General features: G+C 46.0%; 1 protein-coding gene across 2 annotated transcripts in view; it reads right to left on the bottom strand.

Annotated features, from left to right (window-relative positions):
- Positions 1-23455, bottom strand: part of fat2 (FAT atypical cadherin 2) — a 75115-nt gene that overhangs the window by 11074 nt on the left and 40586 nt on the right. For both annotated transcript variants that reach the window (XM_085367452.1, XM_085367461.1), the window contains exons 15-23: positions 22436-22825; positions 14985-15196; positions 13865-14002; positions 13640-13783; positions 10077-10274; positions 8727-9327; positions 8441-8641; positions 6781-6938; positions 35-473 (exon numbers count right to left, since the gene is read on the bottom strand). In XM_085367452.1, the coding sequence (XP_085223578.1) occupies positions 35-473; positions 6781-6938; positions 8441-8641; positions 8727-9327; positions 10077-10274; positions 13640-13783; positions 13865-14002; positions 14985-15196; positions 22436-22825 (2481 nt within the window). The remainder of the gene's footprint in view (positions 1-34; positions 474-6780; positions 6939-8440; positions 8642-8726; positions 9328-10076; positions 10275-13639; positions 13784-13864; positions 14003-14984; positions 15197-22435; positions 22826-23455) is intronic.

Genomic DNA, 23455 nt, shown 5'->3' with positions numbered 1-23455 from the left:
TACTTTCAATAAAATCTAGTTTTTGGCGACTCACCCCCCGTGGCGTCCTCCTCACAGACACCTCCGTTCTTGCAAGGGCTGCTGTCGCAGGCTCCTCCCCCGCTGCAACACTGGTACACCCCAAACACCCTCCTGCTCCCTGACCCCCTCCATTCCGCCGAGTCGCCTGTTCTGATTGGCTCCCCATTGAGCTCCAGGCCCTCAAGGCAGCCGCTGAAATTATGTGGCTGTTGGTGGAGCTCTGGAGGAGAACCAAAGAGCAACGCTCCATGGGAGCGCAGCATCTGGCACGGCTCAACTGAGGAGGCGGACACCGGATGCTGCCCGTCCAGGGTCAGCCTCAGCGAGGAGGAGTTGACCTCCAGCAGGACGCTGTGCCAGCGACCGTCTGACACCATATGAGAGCCAATCGGCAGTGAGGCAGGGGTGGTGGTTCCACATCTGTACCTGAAGAGCAGGTCTCCGCCGGCCAACTGAGGGAGGAAGACAAAGGTCAGTGAGACACATGCACGAAAACCAGAGAAGAATACGTCCGACTCAGTTTTTGAGTGTAAGCCTTTGACTTGTTATTTTCTTTCTTTCTGGGGAGAAGAAACTGTTAAATGAAGAAACAACATTATTTAACATTATTTAACCACCGACATCCTGCTTGGAAGCAGCTCTGACATTTAATGCTCCTTTCAGATTCGTTTCAGTGGTTCCATCACTTAGTGTTTTGTAGTTTGTTAGAAAAAAGTCTCAAAATGCTTTAAATTCATCTTCCTTCGTTTAGGCGCTCGTGCTGTGACTTATGTTTCAGATTTTGAATGAATGCCAAAAATATTGGGTCAAAGGTCCTTCACTGTGTCATGCTGTGCACTCAGCGTCCTCTCAGAGTTTCTGCACGCTCAGCGTTCCCAAAGCCAGGTCATGTTTTCTACATGTAACATCATGCTACTCCAACTTCCAAGGAGCATGGATGTTTTGGCCTCGCTGGTCACCGGAGGCATTATTGATAGCTGCTGTGTCTGTTTCGGCGTGCTCCTGTCTTTATTTGCAGCCCTCTAGAGCGTTCAGGCCGTCCTCTGGGTGATGCTGCACTGCTCTCTATTGCTGCCGCATGTTCTCTCTGCTTTCTTGTGGCAGTAAAAAGCTTCAGCAGTGATTCATATCGGAGGGGCCGGACCTGCAGGACTCTTCTCATGGATTAATGACAGCCCACGGGGCTGAAGGAGGGAGCTGAGGGCTGAATTGTGCTGCTCGTCTTTATTCTGTATCATGTACGTTCCTGTGACTCTGGGTGTGATTTATGGCAGCCGTGTGAGGGAGATGATGCACTCGGGCTTTTACAGCACCAGCGCAGCATAAGTCGAATCCCGCTCCTCAGAGACTTCAGCTCTGCAGCATCAGTGCTTCACGCCTCTATATATCACATCCTGTCAGTGCTGCTGATAAACTGGAGAGTGCCCGCAGCGTGTGATGTGTGTTGCGACTGCACGCAGGCAAACTACAGCGCTGGTGTCAAACCGAGACAGAGAGGGAGAAGGCCGAGCTCAGGCCAAAGAAGGAAAACTCAGCAATCTGACGCGCTTCAAACATTAAAATAGAAGTTTCCAATTTAAAAAAAAAGGAAAAACCCTTGGACACACCCCTTTCCCTGTATGGTTCTTCCTTCCCACAGTTGCCAAGTGCTTGCTGAAAGGGAGTGGTCTGATTGTGGAGGTTTTGTGTAGTATTGTGGGGTCTTTAACTTACAATACAAAGTGCCTTGAGATGACTGCTGTTGTGATTTGGTGCTATGTTAATTAAAGTGAGTGAATCGGGGCTGGATTTCAGCTTTGCTCACACTTGTGATCCTGCGTGTCTTCACTTGGATGGGGACAACAGAGGTATGTATGAAACTCAAAGAGGCTCCTTGCATCAGGACTGACTCTTGGCTTTGAGAAGAGCTGCACAGCCAGGAAACTGCATACCTGTCCAATTGAGCTACTTGACAGAGAGTGTGCATCCTCACATCCTGGATATAAATCCAGTGTTTTTAAGGAACGCTGGTCTTTAACAGTCTGCAGATTGCAGGTGATGTTTCAGCACCTGGGAGAGAATTTTGGGAGGATGAAAGGCAGCAGTTCAGACTGCTCAGAATCAGGCTGGCTAAACGGGCCAAGAGTCTGAGAGGCTAAAAGCTGATGTCACTAACGCGATGTTTATCAGGAGCAATGCTCTCACATTTAGCATAAAAGTGCATTAACTTTTGTTTACTCTCTTTGGGGATAAATAGTGACTCAACCTGGGAGACATGTAATTACATTTTCACTCATGTCGTCCTCAGAGTATTGGACATATTCATCACTGTCTGCCCTGCACCTGATCAAAATTCAGCAGCACTGAGAAAAAGCTGCAAACTCCTCCTGAGGGAGACGCGACTGTTTTCCAAATATGAAAATTAATAATCATCCATTCAGTGTTCGTGAGCATTTGCTCAAACACTAAAACACACGAAGACCATCCAAGCAAGAGCTCCCACCGACTGTTAAAATAAACACGTTTACAGCATGACAGAGAAACTGTTCTGGTCCCTGTTAATAGTTTCCCCCTTCATAACAGTTCCCTCTGTGCCTGACAGCTGGGTGGCGGCACCTCCATCCAGCTCCTCTGGGCAGCTGTCCCTACACCTACTTACTCACGCATGTGTGTGTGAGTCTTTGTGATGAAATGGACAAAGACACACACAAACCAGGACACCCCACGGATGTTTTCTGTGGCCTGCCTTTCCTCCTCCCATGCACTGATGTTGATCTTCCTTAAAGAAGGATTTTCAGTCCTGTTGCTTCCTCACCATATGAAGTCCTTAGTCTTCAGTGTGAAGGTCCTCCTTCTAAACCAAGCCTCTTCAATGTTTCCGTAGGAATTTGGGTTTTATGGGGTAGGCTTGCTAACCCTACATCACAGCCTTCTCAATTCTCAGTTGTTCCTAAATAAATATAATCTCCCCAGAGTTTCCTGAGCACGGCCCAGGCTCCTCCCAGCTGGACAGAAAACACCTCGTCTAAGAGGCTCCAGAGTGATCAAATGCCACCACCAGCTCATTCTGCAGGTTGGAACGCAGACAGCTTAGCTCTCCTTTTCTTCAGTTCTGTAAATCGCCTCCTCCGCTCTGATTGTGGAGCAAAGTGAGCAACAGAAACCTCAGAGCCTCGCCCGCCGCAGACCCACACTGGTGGAATTTAATAAAACAAAGGGACGACTGCTGAATGAGACTGTGAGCAGGATTCCCTGCTGCTCTCTCACCGCGATAAAAGCCTAAACTGACATTTCAGGCATTTTGTGTCACTGCAGAAACACCAACTGTGTATGGAGTGTGTTCACTGACACTCCTCATCACACAGGAGTGACAAATCACCTCTTCCTATTCTACACTTCTCACCCTGGCAGCTTTTCATCCACATGCTCACACATTTTCATTTGAAAGGAGCCGATTCCAAGCGCATGCATGCAGAAGCAAAGAAATTAATGGCAGCAAACAGGTCTGAAGGTGAGCACGCATTTCCTGTCCCACAGGTGTGAAAGCTGACAGAGAATACTGATGAGGTGTGGAAGAGTACACTCATACAGTCCGCTCAGTCCTCCCGGGTAATCAGGTGTATGAATAGCGCCTCGTATGTTCAGGAAGTTTCTCTGAACCAAACCCAGGTGAGGGAGCTCTCGCTGCTCAGAAATTCCTTTTGAACAGTGGCGCGGCTGCCCCTCTGTTGGTCTTCCATGGTCTCTTGTGTTCTGGGGGCCTCTGGATGTCTGGAGTTTTGATCTCCTCCATACCTGCTTCACACCCTGGAGGACGGGGCTGTGGCCCCCCCACACTCCCTAGCAGATCATTACATGGAGAAACCTTTGGAATGCAAGCATGCTGATCCACACAGGTATGCACACATGGGTATTCACAGACGCGGACTAAAGCTTTCTTGGCTGCTGCCTCAAAGCACACTGTGCGCTGTCTATCTTGCGTGCTGCACAATATCGTTTATTATTTAGTAAATATTGATATCTATGACTAGCTAGTTTATTGTGATGGTGCTTTGTTTTCTCTATTATTATGTTGCTCTTTGTTGTTTGCTGTCTCCTCTGTTTGTTTTTTTTGTTTGTTTTTTTTTTTTTCTCCATACAGGTGACCCAGGAGTTCTTTTTTTTTTTCTCTCTCTTCCCCCCCCTTCTCACCGTCTCTTCTCCCCTTTGGTTTTCTTTCTTTCTCTCCCCCTCTTTCTCTCATTCATTCCCCCTGTCCTATTTATTAAAAAAAAAAAAAAAAAAAAAATGACAAAGGATGAACTGAAGCTCTGCCATCACGTAATGTCGCATACTGCTGTTTCTGATGTCATTTAAAAAAAAAAAAAAAAAAAAAAAAAAAAAAAAAAAAGAAATTCCTTTTGAAGCCATTTCTGCTCATAATGAAGCGGGCAGGGACCGAGATCCAAAGCCCAGGAGGGAGAACGCTGGGAAAGGCTGAATGGTGCTTTTGAAATTTCCTGAGAATCAGAGCGAGTGAATATTGAGCCGGAGAGCTCATAGAGGAGGAAAGCCCAGGAGGGGAAACATCATCAAACCAGGTTTGGGTCATGAGTTATCTGTTCAGGTCTCATTGTTTTCAGTCAGCTTAATAAAGCTTCCTGTACTGCTCCACGAAACGAGGCAATAAATGTTGGAGATTTTTCTTTTTTTAAGTTCAGAAACTTACAGCCTGTGAAACTCTGCAGGTTTATGGTGATATTTTTGTGCCACTATCCTGAGCGCACGTAAAAAAAATTTGAGCGCACGTAAAAAAAAGTTTGCAGGTGCAAGTGTTGCATTTTGAGGAGAAATTTAGCGAAGAAAAGCTAAATTTGAGTGAACAAAATTCATTCCTGCGTGCAAAAATGTATTTCAGTGTTTGCTATTATCCACACACACACACACACACACACACACACACACACACACACACACACACACACACACACACACACACACACACACACACACACACACAATAGCAGCCCCTCTCGCTCAGTTTTTGCATTTGTAGAGTTACCCAAGGTGAGTGTTGTTGTGATCTGGATGTGAACTGATTCCTGCTCCACACTCACACATCGAGATGAAATACAGTTCCTACACAGACGTGCACGATAAGCAGCGTGCTCGCATTTTCCTCTTTTACAAAGTCAAGCAGGTAAGAAGACGTGTGTGTCTCTATTGCTGCTCTCCTGAGACACAAAGAAAGAAAACTGCAGCATTTGGCGGAACAAGGATTTCTGATTCCTTCATTCACAGGAAGTTTCCCCTGAGCTGGGCATCTCAGCTGGCAAATGTTTAATAACGTTGTTTGACACTAATTTAGCAGCAGAGCCGCTGAGTTGATTTAAGGCGGGTCTCTGTGGGGACCGTCGAGTGAGGCTTTTCATCCCAAAATGTTTCTGTCATGGTCCGACAGCCCTCGCCTGGATGCCTGCCCATGTGTTATTGTGTGCATGTCGCTCCCTTCCCCTCTCTCCCACTCTCTCTCTCTCTCTCGTAACGGGATTGTTTACCTCCGAGCTGTGACGGCATTCCTGCGCAGAGACTGGCCGCACCTGTTGTTGATCGGAGCCGACCAGCTGTAGCCAATTATCCGCCATCTCCCGGGCTGCCTACTTAACAGGGCGATCGAGCTTCGGTCAGCGCTGGATCATTGTGTGAAGCACGGTAGAGCAGCGCGGATGGTTTTTGTGGCAGTTTACGTTGATCTGAGGATTGTTTAGTTACTCCGTGTGTGTTTGTGTGTTTGCCACCAGGAGGGAAACGGAGAGAGAGATCACGGGAGCTGGACCGCCACTCGGGATTACTGTTTGGAAGGAGTCACTACGTGTGTTTTCACTTATATACTGTTACACCTTTACCGCACTGTAAATACATCCACTGTCTTCTCCCAAAGGAGTCCTGCATACGAGTCCTCTTTTCTACACCTACCCTGAAAGTTTCCAGCTATGATTCACAGATATGACCTGGTGCTTCACTTCATCCCCACTCACATCATCGTAAATACCGATATTTGATTTGCTCCTGTTTGCCGGCCGCCGTGTGTGTGTGTGAAGTATCTGATACCCGCCGAGCTGCTGGTCTGTGTTCTTCTCACTGTGGTGAATCTGGGTCAGTCCGCCTGTTTTTAGACGACGTTGCCTCCTTCGGTGTGAAATTCCAGCGATGTCCCGGACCTCTGTGAGCTGACGAGGCAGGCCAGCGTGAGAGTGGAGTTTGTTGTAGAGATGTTCAGCTTTCTTTAGTCACTGCTTTGAAATAAAACTCCTCACCATCATGCTGGTTCTCCCGACAAATCGAGAGCATATCGGGTATTCCTTTCTTGTATCTCTGCGTGACAGGTACTTTCATGTGCTCATGTCCTAAATGCCTGATTGAATTTCAGAAGCGGTTCTGAATCGCAGACCTGCATGAAGCTTCTACGCTGGCTGAGGAGGCGCATGACGCAGGTCCCGGTTTGATCTGGTCATGTGACCCCTCTAATCCGCAGCAATGACTTTAGTGTATTTAACGAAGCCACTCAAGCCTTTCTGTGAGCTTCTCTCAGAGTCGGAATAAACTGGAACGAAGTGCATTCTGGGTAACCTCTCACACAAACCCCTACACTGCAACAGTGTTCAACAGGATCAGGCAGACATAGTTCATTGCACACTTCTGAAACAGTGAGAGCTCTGATGTGTTCTCAGGAAGACTACATCAGTTGTAAAACCAAAGATGTCCGGCTCTCTGATGACAGCACCGCAGATGCATCCATACCTGTAAAGCTCCCCAGCCGGTGCTGCTGTTGGTGGACACAATGACGCCCTGCTTCTCGATCGTCTTGAACCTCAGTGACAGTTTGAAGTCCTGGTTGTCCTCGTCCTTACGGTGAAGGTACCTCAGGTAGGACCTACTGTCGAACCTCAGCGCCGACTCTGAGACACAAACAGAGGAAACACAAGCAGAGGTCACACACAGAAGAATGAGCTGGCCAGGCGTTTGCCTGGTTTATCCTCTCCTGAGTAAATGTGCTAATCATCTGATTTTTATTTTTGGATGACTTCTACGTATTCTGTCTTTCGGACTTTAACCGCGTCAACCATGAGGGTGCCACCGCGGCGAGCTTCTGAGATCAGGAATCTTATGTTTGTCTCACTAAATACCTGCAGAGCAGTTCTCACCAAATCAGCTAGGCATCCACTTATCTTTAATAATCCTAATCTGTGTTAAAAGGCGCGGCTCTTTTGATGTTTTTACACCTTCAGATGAAACGAGGTGGTAACCTGTAATGTGTGATCTCTGATCTGAGAGAAAATTTATTTGATGTTGTTACTGGAAAAGGAAAAAAACGGAGCAAAGAGTCAGGCACAGACGGCAACCACGAGTCCAGTCTGGCAACCCAGAGCAAATAAGAGCCATGAGCAAATTTCTCTTCTGCTTTTGTTTTTTAGTTGGTCTAAGATTAAACTTTGATGATGCCTGTGGGGAGGTTTACTAACAACACCAAAGTCGATCAGAGCCCAGGAACTCTGATTTTTACCTTTTTTCTAAACTGAACTTGTGAATTTTGAGCTGCAGAAGAAACACGTGGCAGCAGTTTCATTTGGACCTGCAGTGTGGCACATCTGGCACAAAACTCAGCCTTTACTGGTTTTAAGAGCAGAGGGTTAAAAAGTAAAGTAGAGTCAGACATGTTGGTGACAAGAAGAGCCAGAGGAAAACCCCCTGCAGCTATAATCCATACAGGAATGCCTGCACAAATCCCAATGTGGCCCGCTGAGGGAATACTGACAGCCATTCATGAAATCCGGGGATTTACTCCCTCAGTTCAGCTTGTGTAACCGCAGGGAGGTTAACCTGAACGACATGATGCACCAGAACAGGCTGACACTGGTGAGAATATTTACCCTCCTCATCCTCAGATCTCAGGAAGAAAAGGACGAAATTCCGGCTGCACACACTGAAGCATGAAAAGATCATTTTCTCTGCAGCTCTTTGAATATGGAGTGACGTCAGGGGTTAGGAGGTCAGTGTACTTGTCATCATAACACAGCATGTAAGCATGCAGTATATATCGTTTTCCAGGTAGAGACCCTACAACGATGTTCACTTTAAAGTCACCAGCCTCCACGAACAGAAAGCTCGCTTAGAAGCCTAGTCCTACACGTGTGACAGAGGACTCGATAAAGAGCTGAACCGGCCTCATGTCAGGTTCGCTCAGTTACACCACAGCTGAATAACCCAGGAGGACGCTGTGCCCTCTGTGGGTGTTCAGTCACATGACTCTACTGCAGCACACTTATCCTGCAAACCTGCAGGCCCGAACTTTACGATTCAAACATGCTGCTCTTCAGAAGATGTCAGAAACAGCTGCTGCACCCTGTCAGCTCACTCATACGTACATATGCTCTGAGTACAGACAGACAGGTGGACGTACGGTTGCAGGGGCAGGCGCTCTCCCAGGTGTGCTGCGGGGTGATGTAAGTAGCTCTGGCGGTGGTGAAATGGCCCAGCCTCTCTCCCGACAGCCGCACGGAGTTCCTGCAGCCTCGCGGTGGGCATCCGCTGCCCAGACAGCCGTTGTGACTCACTCTGAGGATGCTGAGGCCTAGAGAGTCCTCGATGTCCGATATAATTCCTGTACCAAAGAGTCCAACATGTCAGATGGCACACATACTGAACACTGACCTCACTGACCACGTGTGATCATGCAGCACTTTCACCTGCGAGCCTGCTGGTGGGCAGGGGCCGAACGGGGCCGCCCTGAGGCCTCCAGATGAGCAGGGCCTCCAGGGCCCGGGGGTCAGGCCGCTGCTGTAGGCTGGCCAGGTGGAGCTCCTGCCGGGGGAGATCCAGCTCTTGTCCCAGGCTGCGCTGGAGGCCTCTCCAGTGATCGCCCAGGAACTCCTCCGGCGACATCCCGACCAGCTGCAGAGTCAGTCCAGAGTCCAACGCTTGCTGAGTGGCCACCCACACGTGAACTTTGACCCCGGTCCAGACGGTGAACTTCCCGTCGCTCACGCTGATATTGAGCGCGTACGAGCCCTCCTCCAGGTGTTCGTCTGCCCAGATTTTGCCGTCAGCCTGGTCTACGGAGAAGCTCCTGCCGTCGGGACTCTGCGAGACCAGGCTGTAGGTCAGGACGTCCTGCACATCCTGGTCTGAGGCGTGGAGCCTGCCGACAACCCGGTTTGCAAACAGCCCTCCGGAGGTGGTGATGGAGACCTCAAGCGGCACCACAGACGGAGGATACTTGCTCTCCTCGGTGACATTGATGTTGACCACGCAGATGGAGGACAGGGGAGGGTGGCCGCTGTCTGTCACCTGGGCAAAGGTGGAGCACAAAAAATTAAATGATTTGATTTGTTCTTATGAAATATCATTGAAATGTAAAAGCTGGGACAGGTAACATGTCTGTTTCTCCTTATGCATTTACAGGTGTGCAGGTGTGTGTCTTCCTCCTCTCTAATGCTTTCTAATAAACTTTTTTCTCACTTGCAATCAAAGCAAAAACATTTGTATTTCACATTTCATATTAATCCTTTTGTTTCTTTGTTGTGATCAACCAAACACTGTCCAACCACTGTGATTTATTTTTTTCTCCCTCTGACAGCAGAGAACAAAATGAAAAATGGAGCATTTTGGACTAAAGTATCATCTCTCAGCATCCCAAAATATATTTGTTCCAGCCAACAAAATCCATACAGTGCAGGACACGAATATGCACCATCAGCTGCAACCTGAAACAGCCTGAACCCTCAGAATAACCCCTTCTGTAAATGGATTATAGTGAAGAGTTGAAGCAGGGTCATTCTTCTGACTTTCATTTTTCCAGCTTAAATAATTCCTGTATTCAAACTCAGTCATCATTACTGGGTGTGCAGGGTCAGTCTTGACAGTTCAGAACCACAGAAAACCATAAAGACGACTTTGTTCTAACTTTTCTTCACCTCTCTGGACAGCACAGTGGCTGAGGCCGGGAGCGACGCTCAGCACTTCCAAAGCTGAGACAAACTTTCTAAGATGTCTTTCCTGCAGTGAGAGTTTGTGAGAGAAAGACAAGAGCTTCTCACCTGTATCTTGAGCTGATGGTGAGCTTTCACCTTCTTCCTGAGCGGAGCAGAGAGCGACAGCAGGCCGCCCTGGTCCACATGGAAACGGCGGCCCTCGTTCCCGCTGACAATGTGGAAGGAGAAAGGCGGGCCGTTCCTTGGGGTGTCTTTGTCCGTCACCACCAGCTGGAGGATGCTGCTGCCAACCGCCTCGCCCTCCTGCGGGACACATTTTTATTCAGTTTTGTGCTTCTAAGGATGTTCTCGTTATCCCAGCACCACAGAGCTCCAACATCGACCTCAGAGCTCCCATTAACCAGAGATTTAGTATGTTCTACCTCATGTTAAATCATTCACATGCAACACTGCCTGTATAGTTGCTCTGCCTATTTCATGACATCAAGCATGTGATGGGAGATACACTGCAACGTCATCCAGCTCATTCTGCAGGATTTAATCTGACAGTTAGAAATGTTCTGTCTGCAGGAACATGTGAAGCATTGATTATACTCAAACACACTCGGCTCACATCCATTTCACTCACACTGGCCTGTTTAGGCTCAGTGACTGGTGGGCAGTGTTGGTCAAGTTACTTGAAAAAAGTAATCAGTAACTAATTACAGATTACTCCCCCCAAAAAGTAATCCCGTTACTTTACTGATTACTTATTTTCAAAAGTAATTAATTACTTAGTTACTTAGTTACTTTTTAAAAACACGATTTGCAACCTGAATAGGTGATAAAGTGATAGATCTTTCAGCCCAATTCTACTTTTTCTGCATAATTCATCATACAGAATGTAATCAAATGGAAAAGTCTCTTTTTAAAACTTGTTTTATTAGTTTTAACTTTATGCATCAAGCAAAAATTAAATTATCTGCAACATTCTCTGACTAGAAGAAATTTGTTTGATATTTAAACCTATTTTCTGCACATTCCAAAAATTCTAAAATATTTTTTTGTGTGTGTTTACACTCACTCTTTCAAATAGTTGCAAGTAAAACACAGCAGAAAATAAATAAAGTCAAAGACTAGCGGTCCTGTTGCTCTATTTTCACCTGTAAAGCAGTAGTAGGGTAGGCGGAGGTGTGCTCTGGTGCAGGTGTGCGGCAGCGGTCAGTGGAAGAATCCGCGAGTTTCTCTGTGAGTTTCCCATTACGTCGTTGCGCACTCGGTGCTTGCTCGGAAGTTTAGGGGTTTTTTTCGCTGTAAAAAGAAGTTTTCTTCCCACGCACAACGGACGCTAATGTTTTTGTCACTTTTTATGGAATCACACTCAAAGTAAGGTCAGTACTTCCACACTTTAAATGCTGCACGCTCATACTCTCTCCCGCATTCATACATGTATATATCATGTATATATCTTTCTATCCTTCTATCTACTTAGCACTTTTAATTCTTATTCTCATTTTTATTTTCATGTCTATTTAAGCTTAATTTATAACAGTATTTATAACAGTATGTTTGCACTGAAGCAATTTCCTAATGTTGTAAACCCGCTCAACATTTGGCAATAAAACCCTTTCTGATTCTGATTCTGGTTCTGATTCGATATATGATCCATTGTTGATCTGCACACAGCTGTTGTCACGAACGTCGCACTCGCTTACGTCACTGTCATGAGATGTTCTCGCAAAAAAGAAATCACGGTTTTAGTAACGCAGTAACGCAGCGTTCCTACGGGAAAGTAACGGTAATCTAATTACCGTTTTTGCAATAGTAATCCCTTACTTTACTCGTTACCTGAAAAAAGTAATCAGATTACACGTTACAAGTAACGCGTTACTGCCCATCTCTGCTGGTGGGTGAATGGATGGATAGATGGATGGATAAATGAATGATTGAATGAATTGGTGGATTGATAGCGTGGTGGGTGGATGGATGGATGTCAAATATCTTATGTGTGCTGGACAGAGCCACACTGATCACACTCTTCCTGTTTAGCACTCCATCCGTGTTTACTGGTCATTTAAAGAACAGCTGGCATGTCTGTACAGCTCAGAGACACTTCGGCGTCGTTTCATGGAAGCTGTTTGTAGAGTGACTCCCTCCTGTTTCCACTGACTGTGCCAGAAAATAATGAAGACCTTCAGCTGTTTGCTGTGATGGATTACCTACTATCTCAACTAATTTAAGAGGCTTTGCATGCTGATTTTCATATTGTAGGGAATTAATAGAAACCAGAGCTTCCTGGAAAAATAGGTTATCAATCTAAAAACATGCGGCGTGCTTTGGGAGAGGATGCATCAGAGTTAATGGACTAAAATGTGCAACACCTCCGAGAGAGGACCTTTAAACTTCCAACTACAGCACGCCTCACAGGACGCAGGAGAGACGAAGCTCAGCTTCATGATAGCGAGACCAATGTGCAGGTGGAACGTGCAATTATCTTAAAGCTGCATTCTTTCTGAGTTTCTTCATCAGGCAGAGCTGGCTGCGGAGCTGTCGGCAGATGGGACGATAACCCAGAGTCCGGATTTGTCCTCACACTGGGTTTGGCAGTGTTTCGGTCCTGGATCAGTGACTCGATGGAAGTTTGCGAGCTGGCGGGGGAAAAAGTAACTGTCAGTGAGGCGCTGCGATGGGACTGCCAGCAGCGTGAATTCATGTCCACGCACGCAGGCATGTGGGCATCCACATCCCAATGAAGCATCCAAAAATACACACTGGAGCGAAAGCTTTGACTTTGCAACGTAATTAGGAGTTTCAGGTGAGAGCGAAACGTCTTTCTGCCGCTTTGATCCCTGAAAGCTCAGAAACCGCTCTGATGACGGAGCAGCATATATCCACCTGTCACAGAGAGTACTGACAGGTGGATAAACGGTCACCTGTAGTGAGCTCTCTTTAATTACCTGCAGCCATCAGGTCATCTGTCTCCATTATCACCTTGTTAGGCCGAGCAGCTGCTTTACGGGGACGCCTTAACCGCTTGTCTCTGTCTGTGTTTATCCACAGGTGTCAAAAGTCACACAGGACTGTAACTGTGGCGCCCTCCCTGAGGACAGCCGAGCTTATTAATGACAGGTGATTCATTCTGGCCGGTTCTGGGTACACACACGTATTTCTTTCCCTCGACATAACTCTCTTTTTCCTGACGCAGGCGTGTGGTGCAGTCATGATTGTGTCTTTTTAAAGCTGCAGAGCCACATTACATATCTGCAGGGTGACAGAGTGATTATAAACCTGGGCATGAGGCGGGGGAATATATGGACCACTGAGCTTGGATCAAAAAACAACAAATGTACAAAAAAAATGGGGATGTTTTTCTTAGAAAGTTACACATAAGGGATAAAACAGCGGAGAACTTCTCCGAGATTAAAATCACTACTTAAGAAGCAAACCTTTGACCTGAGAATATAAAGTCTGAATATTTACAGAACATGGTGAGACTCTCTCATTACCCCTCAAATGTGGTGTATTGGGCTCATTGCAGCTCATTTTAAAGCTTGTTTTCTAGGTCAACTCGAACAGCAGCAGGAACACGAGTTGGAATCTGGGGAATATCTGTCAGCATAATAATAACATTAATATTTTAAATGAATAAAGGCTTCCAGCCTGGGTGGGTGACGCTCGGGTCGTTGTACCTGCAGCAGCAGACTGTGGTTGACCTGAGAGAAGACGGGCGGGTTGTCGTTGACGTCGTTGACGGTGACGGCGACGAGGACGGCCGAGGACAGAGGTGGGCTGCCTTCGTCTGCTGCCTGCACCGTTAGGGAGTAGTGAGGGATCTGCAGATGAGGAGAGAGTTTTCACGTGACCTGCTGCTTCTTTAGTGCGACGCAGCTCACATTGCTCCTGAGCACGCTCACCTCCTCTCTGTCCAGCGCAGTGCGGACAGTGATGTCACCGCTGCGAGCGTCGACGGAGAACTGTTGCAGAAGGTCGCCGCTCACAATCGAGTAGCGCAGCAGGTTATTGACTGGGCCATCCTCATCTGTGGCAGTTACCTGGACATGGAGAAAAAGCAAGGATGAAAATCGGGAGAGGAATAACTGCGCCTACCTCTTTGGAGGTCAGGGGTCACACAAAACATCCCCACGACACACCGACAAATTGAGTTGCGAGTGGGTCAAAGGTCACGGAGAGCTGAGCTCTGTGCGAAGGTCTGAATGTGGCTTCTTGGCTGGAGGACTCTTCACATCCAGCCTCTCAAGCTTTCAGCAGCTGCGTCCGCACAGCGTGCATCTTCCTCACAACAGCGCACTCGTTCTCACCTTCATTTAAATGAGGATTAGATTGGACTTGGATTTTTGCCTCTTCAGCTTCAGTATCATTATCATACTTTTGTTCTCTCTAACATAATAACTTCAATGAGTCATCCAGTTAATCTGGGTTGGTTCGACTGTAACATTATTATTAAAAGTCAAAACTTGATAATAGATTAAAAAAAGACTGAAAATGAATAATGCCGTGTTTTGAAGTTGTCCCGCCCGACTTCTCCTCCTCTGTGACTGCAACTAACGAATCCTTTCATTCCACTACCAGAACCTCTGTCTCGTTATTTAAAGGTGAGCCTGACGACGTGGGAACAAATGACAAGAAAAACGAGGAGGAGAGAATCACGCAGCCCAGCTGTGACCGTCGGGAGGCGGTGAGCTGTGTTATCTCTGCTGCTGGCCTGAAAGGATGACGCTGACGTGCTGCTGAACAACTGCATGTGTGTGCGTGCTCCTCCCGTGCTGTTATTAATGTGTGTGAATGATGTTTTTCATCACTTGTTTTCTTTACATTAGCACGTGTTATGAGATCATCAGCTTACATGAGCACTAAATACATGCAGATTGCCCCTCAGCTGTGAAGCTGTCAGTGCGTCTCTGTGTACGACCTGGGGAACATTGTTAATTAAAAGCTTGAGCATGTGCTACATAAACCCAGCATGCGGACTCCATACAGAACAACGACCGACCTCGTGTGAGTCACACCTCTCACCTTCATCACTAGGCGCCCAGGTGATAGATCCTCCAACACCTCGGCACTGTAGTCACTGCGCCCAAACACCGGCGGGTTGTCGTTCACGTCTGTCACGTTAATGATGACCGTGGCGATGTCACTGAGTGGCGACTTCCCACGGCTCCCCTCCACAGACAGGTAGTACTCCCGGGAAACCTCAAAATCCAGCGGGGCCACGAGGGTCACGAGGCCTGCATGAAGGGAAACGGCTGGTTTGATCACGTCCTCCGACACTGGTGCTAAATTTGCTCAAAATTCCATCCTCGCCTCGAGAAGCAGGAGACACGGGACAGGAGAGAAGAGTTGAGCTCAGTAAATCAGAGTGCCCTCGCTTCCTTCCTCTTTCCCTGCAGTACAAACTTCCCTCCTTCTGTGTATGGTATCATGTGACACGCCTCTGTGCATTCTCACCTGGACAGTAAGTCCACTGCACAGCTTTTATCACCACTCAGCAGCTCTGCAGCCAATGTGTTAAAGCAATAAGCTGAATGCCTTGCTTAAGAGCGCTGATCGTAGCTGATAGTGGAGAAGTGAACACCTCGTACATTAGATCAAACACTGCTCATATTTCTGAGGGTTTGCGGAGGCACGCACACTGTGCAGTTACAAACACATTACAGGGAAACGCTCACAAGTGGGTACAAGACCGAAACCGGCACATGAATTCTTTCAGAATTACTGTTTTGATGAAGCCCTTCGACCAATCAGAAACTGGGGATGATAGGCCTTTTTAATGGCGCTGCCAAAAGGCAGATAAAGTAAACTGGACTCAACCTTTTTACATCTCTTTCAATTTTAATTAAGTGGTGCAGGTAACTGGGTCACATCACCTGGATGGAGCCCTCACTCTCCTCACTGTTGATCTGTTGTATCTGGTGGCTCAGAGCAGGCGGCCTGCTAATCAGAAGGTTGCTTTGTGAGCTCGACTTCCCACGATTCAATGTGCACCATGAGCCACAAGCGGCCCCACAAAGTCTGTATGTATTTAGTCCCTGTGTGACCAACCGACTCCAGGAGTTTGGACACATTTTTAACGCTCCTCACACCCACTCTGCTCCTACACCACATCCTTTATCTCGGACCTCACTTCCTGTTTTATTTTGAAAGCTGTTCCTTGTGCTTTGCGTCTGTTTTTGTTTCCCCCGTGTCGTGTTCGGTGTCTCATTCTGCCCAGCTGCTTACACTTCCCTGATAACCTTTTTAGTGTTTCTCAGCCTCACTGTGGGTTTCTTATAATTCCAGTTAGTCTCCCAGTGGGTCATAGTTTTGCCCTCTTTGGACTCAACCCTAAATGAAGAGCTCATTTTCAGTTCAACCCTCCATCCACACTGACCCTCCACGGGACCAAAGCTGCACCTCTCAGGGGCCGGCACTGGTCCCCGGGACAAATGTTTGACACCCGTGATTTAAAAGCTTAAACTGATGACTTTAATAAAATAAACCAAGCTTCTTTGTGAAAAATGAAATCTTTACAATTATGAATTTTATTCACAGCAAAAAGCAGAAAAACCATGAAGAATGTGAGAGCGTGACAGCAGCTCCTGACGGGTTGATTCACATCTGCGCTAATGTGCGCTGGTGTGTGTGGGCTCAAAGAAAATAATCAGAGAGCCAAGACATCAAGTCCAGGCTAGCTTGCTTTTGACGAGTCCTGTCATTCACGACTCGTTTCACTGGAAGCTGCCACGGTGCGTCTCCCTCTTCATTAACATCTCTGATCTCACCCACATGATTTGGTGACACAAATGACCTCTGGGCGTAATGGCGCATTACCGGCAAATGTCAAAGGAGGGATTTTGGAGCGTTTTCAGCTCACACATTCCTCAAGTTCGCAGCCTGTGAAAGATCAGTAACGTTCAGTGAAGTAACAGAAACACATTTTACAAACTTGGCAGGAAGTCCGCGATTTCACTTTTTACTCTGCAGATTTACTATTTTTTTCCTCCCTTTGTGTCACCGCTGCAATTCTGTGCCATTAACTAACTTTCAGTGCATGGTAATGTTTCCCAACAACTACTAAAAAAGACATAAAGTCTAAGAGGAAATGTGCGGAACACTAACAGAGCAGCCCGCCTCGAAGCTTGGTTTCAGATCTCCACCCACATTACTGAGCACAGCCCTGAAAGACAAACGCTGCTAAACATTAAAGCCTCTGGAATATTCTTGGATCATCCGGAATCAGGTTAAAGGCAGCTCGGATCATCGGGGTTTTCTACAGCAGCTTTTCTCGCACTGTTGGAAGCAGCAAGCTCAGCTTCAAGCTCAGTAGAGTCTTCATTCTGGTCCCAACAACCCCCCAACAACTCGGCCACGAAGCATCAAAAGATGCTGATCACGAGTGTCTCCATGGAGGGCAGAGTCAACTCATATATTTATCAGAAGGTGGAGGAGGCCCTAGAAATCCTAAAAGTCAGGCAAACAAGACAAAAGTACAAGAAAATAAAGAAAATAAAGACCAATAGATCCATTCATCCATTTTCTTTCACTTATCATCTGGGCCCTGAGCAGCAAAGCCCTCCCTCTCCCCCATCACCTCCCCATACTGCCAGGGAAGCCTGAGTGCTCTAAACACTCTTTAGATTAGGATTACATCACAGAGAGGAAGCTGTTAGACTGTCTGTTTATAATGGTCAGCCAATCAGAACAAAGCCAGCTTCAAGGGCTTAAACAGCTTGTTTCAGACAGAGGATGAACTGAGGTCCAGTGCGAGAAAAAGAAGGATTATTTTGAATTGTGACTCATGTGAAGCTGCTCTAATCCAGCCCAAGAATCAAACTGTGATGCTATAAACTGTTCATCTCAAATCCTATAACTGAAACGATGATGCATGGAAGACTTTTGTTTCCAGCTTGACGTTGTGTTTTTGCCTGAGCAGAAGCGTGAAGTGACACGTCACTGAGGTTTTCCTCATTTGTGTGATGGCGCTGTCTTTTGGTTCTGGAGCTTACACAGCTCGCAGAGATTTGTGCGCTCTGGCTCACAGTACAGAGCTGCAGTAAGAGAGAAAAAGTGCTGTGTGTCCGGTGTGTGACAAACAGCATTTGATCCAGGGGCGATTCTAGGATCAGAGCTTTGGGGTGCTGAGCACCCAGAGAGCTGCCCATCCAGGCAAGGTAAACTTTCCTTGTTACGATGAGACTTCTTCCCTGTCTCTGTCAGTCCCTGCATCCTTAAATGTCTCCCGTTGTCCCGAGTTCCCTCTGACTGTCCCCTTGGTGCATTTAAACCCCTGGTCCTCCCTGTCCTCGTCCTCTGTTGTCTTCATCTCCATTATCAGTCATCACAATTTTACCATCTCTGTGCAAGTCTGCAAATTTCTTTATTAAATCATAAGATTCTTAAATTCATCAAGTCTCTCTGTGCCTGGGTCCTCGTCACAAAACATGACATCACTGTTTTGTACATTTTAACACAATTTAATCCCCACATTTGTGAAAGAAAAGCAAAACATTTTTTTGAAAAGTCTGTAACAAAACCATCAAATCTGATCAAGGTTATTTAAATGCTGCAAAAGAAGAATGGATTGGAATTTTTAAAAAATACATATACTAATAATGGATTGCATTCATATAGCGCTTTGCGGGGCCCTCAAAGTGCTTTATAATTCCACTATTCATTCACTCACTGGTGGAGGTAGCTACAGTTGGTGACAGAAGCGAGGCTGCCATATCGCGCCATCGGCCCCTCTGGCCTCACCAGTAGGCGGCAGGTGAAGTGTCTTGCCCAAGGACACAACGACCGAGACCGTCCGAGCCAGGGCTCGAACCGACAACCTGCCGGTTACAAGACGAACTGCCAACTCTTTGAGCCACAATCGCAGTTTCCTAACCTTAATTACTGCGGGATAATAATGAATGATGCTCACTGTGAGTAAAAAGTAAGCTGAGTGCATTTGTTTGGACAGAGATTCACTTTTAGTGTATTATAATACAATAGAGATACATAAAAATACACTCCAAAAATAGAAGAGTCCTTGAAATGTACAAAATATTATTAAAAAATGTAAAAAAACTGAGACACCTTAGCCTCTGGTACAATGTATACAATGTATGAAAAGATCTTTACTGCAGATACTAATATGGCTCTGCAGATTTTTTCTTGTCTTTTATCCTCTGCCGCCTCAGCTTGAGGTTGGCAAATCTTTCTATCACATTTTGGTGTTCAAGTCTCTCAAGCATCTCTTTCTCAACTGACATCACAGCCAGGTGCTGGAGTCTGCTTTGACCCATGGTCCTTCTCAGCCAGGTATGGAGCTGACTCAAGACACTAAAAGACCTCTCACAGCTCCAGCTGCTAACTGGGTTTGTTAGGGCAACCTGAATAACAGTTTTCAGTTCGGGGAAGATCTGATTATCCAGAAGATTGTACAATGTTAACATATCTGGAATGGCACCAGCCTCACTCTTGAGCTTCAAAAAGTCTCTGGCAACCGTGACTTCCTCTGACTGAAGCTCAATATGGTAATGCAGTGCCAGGGCTGACAACCCAGTTTGTTTTGCAGACTGTGTATAGCAGCTTTAACATAGGGAGAACACAACTTCCAGATTGTACGAGTAAAATTAGTTTTTCTTTGCCAGTTTAACAGTTTCTGTTGTGCCTGTTAGTACTCCCTGTCTGTTTTCTTACCTGGTTCTTCCTGACCTTGTACTTTCTCCTCATGTTCTCCTCTTTCCTCTCTCCCTCTTTGGACTGACAATCATACGCAAATAGATTGTATTCAATTAGATTAAAAAATACTATTAAGATCACTAATAAAAAAAAGTCCTCTCTCAGTTTACTTTTAACCAAAAGGCAAATAAACAAACCACATGTACATCTAATAAAGGATATAAATATTGAAACACTGATCCAACATTATCCTTTATTGATGAATCATTTGATTTTACACTTTTACCTGAATGTGGCTCCTTTTTTTGAAAAAACTACCTCATATCCATTATGAACCTGGCTGTCTCTCTGTACACAAACAAACACACACACACAACAGGAGTTATAAGGTTAATGGGCATCCAGTCAGTTAGCTAGTTAGTACCTTGGGTTCAATATCGGCACATATGACAAAATAACCAGTTTCTCTCATTACATTTGAAACAGGACGGTGGTAACAACAGTAGGCTGCGGACAATGTTACGTTTTAGATTTTAAATAGGCTGCATACATTTAAATGGGAGCAACAGGACGGTCAAATGTTGCTGATTTTACTACAGAGCAGGACGGATTGTAGGGTAGCAAACATAGTCGGAAAACACATTTTCAACACTGCAGGTTACCTGGTGTAATATTTTTCAGCTAAAAAGAAACATGGCCTGACTCCTACCTAACTATATAAAGAGTAACTGAAGGTTAAATGCAGCTAACATGTCCTGTTTTAAGCCAGACACTTCCACCTCTGCTCCGCTGCGTCTCAGCCACCATCGCTCTGGCAGCAACGGCGCTAGAGCCAGAGCAGGGGAGAGCTGGAACAAACCACTATGGGAGGGGGGAGGGGTTATCTATACTTTTGTTGTTAAAATGTTCCATCTCAATTATGTACTGTATGCTGAAGCACCCCCAAAAATGGGCTAAAAAATGGGCTAAAATCGCCCCTGATTTGATCAGAGGCCGGAGGGAGATTTACTATTTACGACCGCGTACTCCACAATATGCTCGGAGATGTTTACGGATGATGCACAGGATCAATAATTGATTCAATTCTGAATCATTCTGCAGACATCAAAAAACTCAAATCATAAATTATCCACAAGCCAGTGAGTCACTCATCTCTAATCATGCTGTGGATGGATGAGTATTGATTGGAAATTAACTTTGAGAAAAACAGGAGAAACTGGAGCTTCTGCTGTTTGTGAATCATCTCAGACAGAAAGCTGAACTCTTCCTGTTGGCGATTCCCGCCGGAGGCGTGCGAGCTTCCGACACACAAACAGCACTCCCTCTTCTGCAGGGGGAAGGATCCATTCATAAAACACACGATTCAGGTCAAACACAACCCGCTCGCCTGGAATTCTTCACTGACATAGCATCGACCAGCTCAAAGTTCACCAAACTAAAAATAACTACGCTGACCAATCATATTCTCACATCCTGTATGCTGGGTAAATATGAAACTAGTGTCAGCCGGCTGTTAAAAAAACAAAACAATCCTAACGGGACGACACGCAGAACTATTTCTGCTGTCCAGAGAGCAGCTGCATGAAGGACCGTCACACACTCATGCAAGCGTGAGTGTGTGCTGCAGGCTGACAGCGCTTCAAACTGAGAATAAGTAAAGACATGTGAGTTAGTGACCTGCGTTGTTGCAGAGGCTGCATCGATCAGTGAAATCGCTAAACTGCTGGAACTGTGGTGCTGCTCGCTGGTCTCTTTGCTCTGGTGTGCAGGCCGAGCCAACAGTTTCACACTTTTCCATTTCAGCTTTAAAGTGTCATACGAACCAAAAATAACCTGCAATCTCAGTGAATCCCATCTAGTTGAGATTCTGATCGTCTTGTCTTGGCTTTTCAAAATAAACAGATGAGTGCACCTCTTCTGGCCTTTAATGATTTATTGGCAACGAGCTGTGAGTCCCACACTGCAGTTCAGTCCGACTGTTAAACCCAGCAGAGGGCGAAGCTCGCGAGCGCTCGCTGCACCATCTGCAGCATTAATAAAGCCTCTCTGCACCAAGGCAACAGTCTTAATCCTTTTTAAAAACATCTGCAGGTAGAAAAACTTAAACCTTGTGATTATTTGTCCAAAATGATTAAACTGTTTAAATTCAGACTGAGCCCAAAGCATTTCCTTTACCTGAATATTAATGCAGAGGAAATATTACCGTTGTCATGAATTTAAATACTCAGCTAATTAGTGAGCCTCTAGTCACCCATAGCAATAAAAGTTGTATATCGTTTTGTTGTAAAGTAACAAAAGTGGAGAAAACTCTGTCACAATAAATTAATCTCAACCAACGGTCCCATTTTCTCTTTGTGCTTTTATTCTGAAATCCTTTTTGTGTCTATATTTACTGTTAGCGAGTGGTCACCTGATATTTGGTTTAGCATCTTTCAGCCCTTTGTTTTGGCTTGTCTGTTTTCAGCTGACTAACCCTCACTCATTATTTCTGCTGCTGTTTTCTTTTCTCCAGCTGAAAGGACCTATATAATAAGAATAATAACAACTATTATTATTGTTGTTGTTGTTGTTGTTGTTGTTGTTGTTGTTGTTGTTATTATTATTATTTGATATGTGGCTTGTTTCTGGGGGGCCGGGTAAATGCCGCTCAGGTGTAAAGCTCACCTGTACCTGTACGCCTAATAATAATAATAAAAATAATAATGGATTGCATTTATATAGCGCTTTTCGATACCCTCAAAGCGCTTTACAATTCCACTATTCACTATTGCCTAAGCGCAATAATGAAACGCCGAGTGTTTCGTGTAATCAGCTGTTCTGACCTGTTCGTGAGTCCAGCTGGAAGCGGCCGTCCTCGTTCCCAGAGATGATACGGTACACGATGGGATCCGGGGAGCTGCTGTCTCTGGTGAGCGCAGACACGCTCAGCACCTCCGACCCGACCGCCGAGGACTCTGGGAGCTGGGCGGTGTACTCGGAGCTCATGAAGACGGGCTGGTAGTCGTCCAGAGAGACCACATCCACTGTCACCGTGGCAACAGAGTGGAGGTGACGAGGCAGGCCGCGGTCGGTGGCCTTCACCTTTAGCTCGAATGTGGTCGGAGTTTCAGGGTTCAGAGGTCGTTCCAGCCGTAGGATCCCCGAAAACTCGTCCAGAGAGAAGTAGCCGTCATCGCCGGACAGGAGGGAGTACTTCACCTCGGAGTTTATACCTGAGCACAGGAACACGGACAGGTAAGGTGTGTGAGGATGTCTCACCTGCTTCTCTGCATCAGGTCATCACTTTTAATAGCGACCTTATCCTGCTCAGGTTAGAATCATAAAGACTAAAGCAATGAAATCTCTTATAGAGACAGACTGTATAAGCAGACGGCTTTACTCAATATGTTAATATAAATAAATGTAACTATATAAATAAATATACTCAGGTCATCAAGAAACAAATACGTCTCCATTTTACTGTCAGCCGATCCCAGCTGTGATTGGCTGACAGTAAATGAGGCCCTGAGCCAATGAACAGAAGCTGTTCTCCCCTTGAGTTCAGGTGTTTTGGATCCACTGAAGGTGTTTCAGGAAGTTTGTGAAACCCCGGATGACGGGACTTTGATTTTGCAGAGATGAAAGTCCAACATGTTTGTTTTGAGTTATCCAAAATTGTTTCGAGAGTGTAACTGGAGGCCATCCAGAGTCAGGTTATTACTTTGGTTTGTTGGGTGTGACTGATCCTTTTATCCAAACAGAAAAATATGAATTAGTCAAGAAACTGTTATCTAAGCCACATCTGGATTTCCACATAGCGCCAATTAAAAGAATCAAAAGAAAGAATAATCAGCGCACGCTTT

Source organism: Diplotaxodon limnothrissa, linkage group LG2 (assembly GCF_057381915.1).
Source record: "Diplotaxodon limnothrissa isolate DT_005_m linkage group LG2, D_limnothrissa_male_GT1.1, whole genome shotgun sequence".
In the NCBI taxonomy this organism is placed as follows: domain Eukaryota; kingdom Metazoa; phylum Chordata; class Actinopteri; order Cichliformes; family Cichlidae; genus Diplotaxodon; species Diplotaxodon limnothrissa.
The sequence above is the reverse complement of the archived record's forward strand: the minus strand, read 5'-3'. Positions and strand labels throughout refer to the sequence as shown.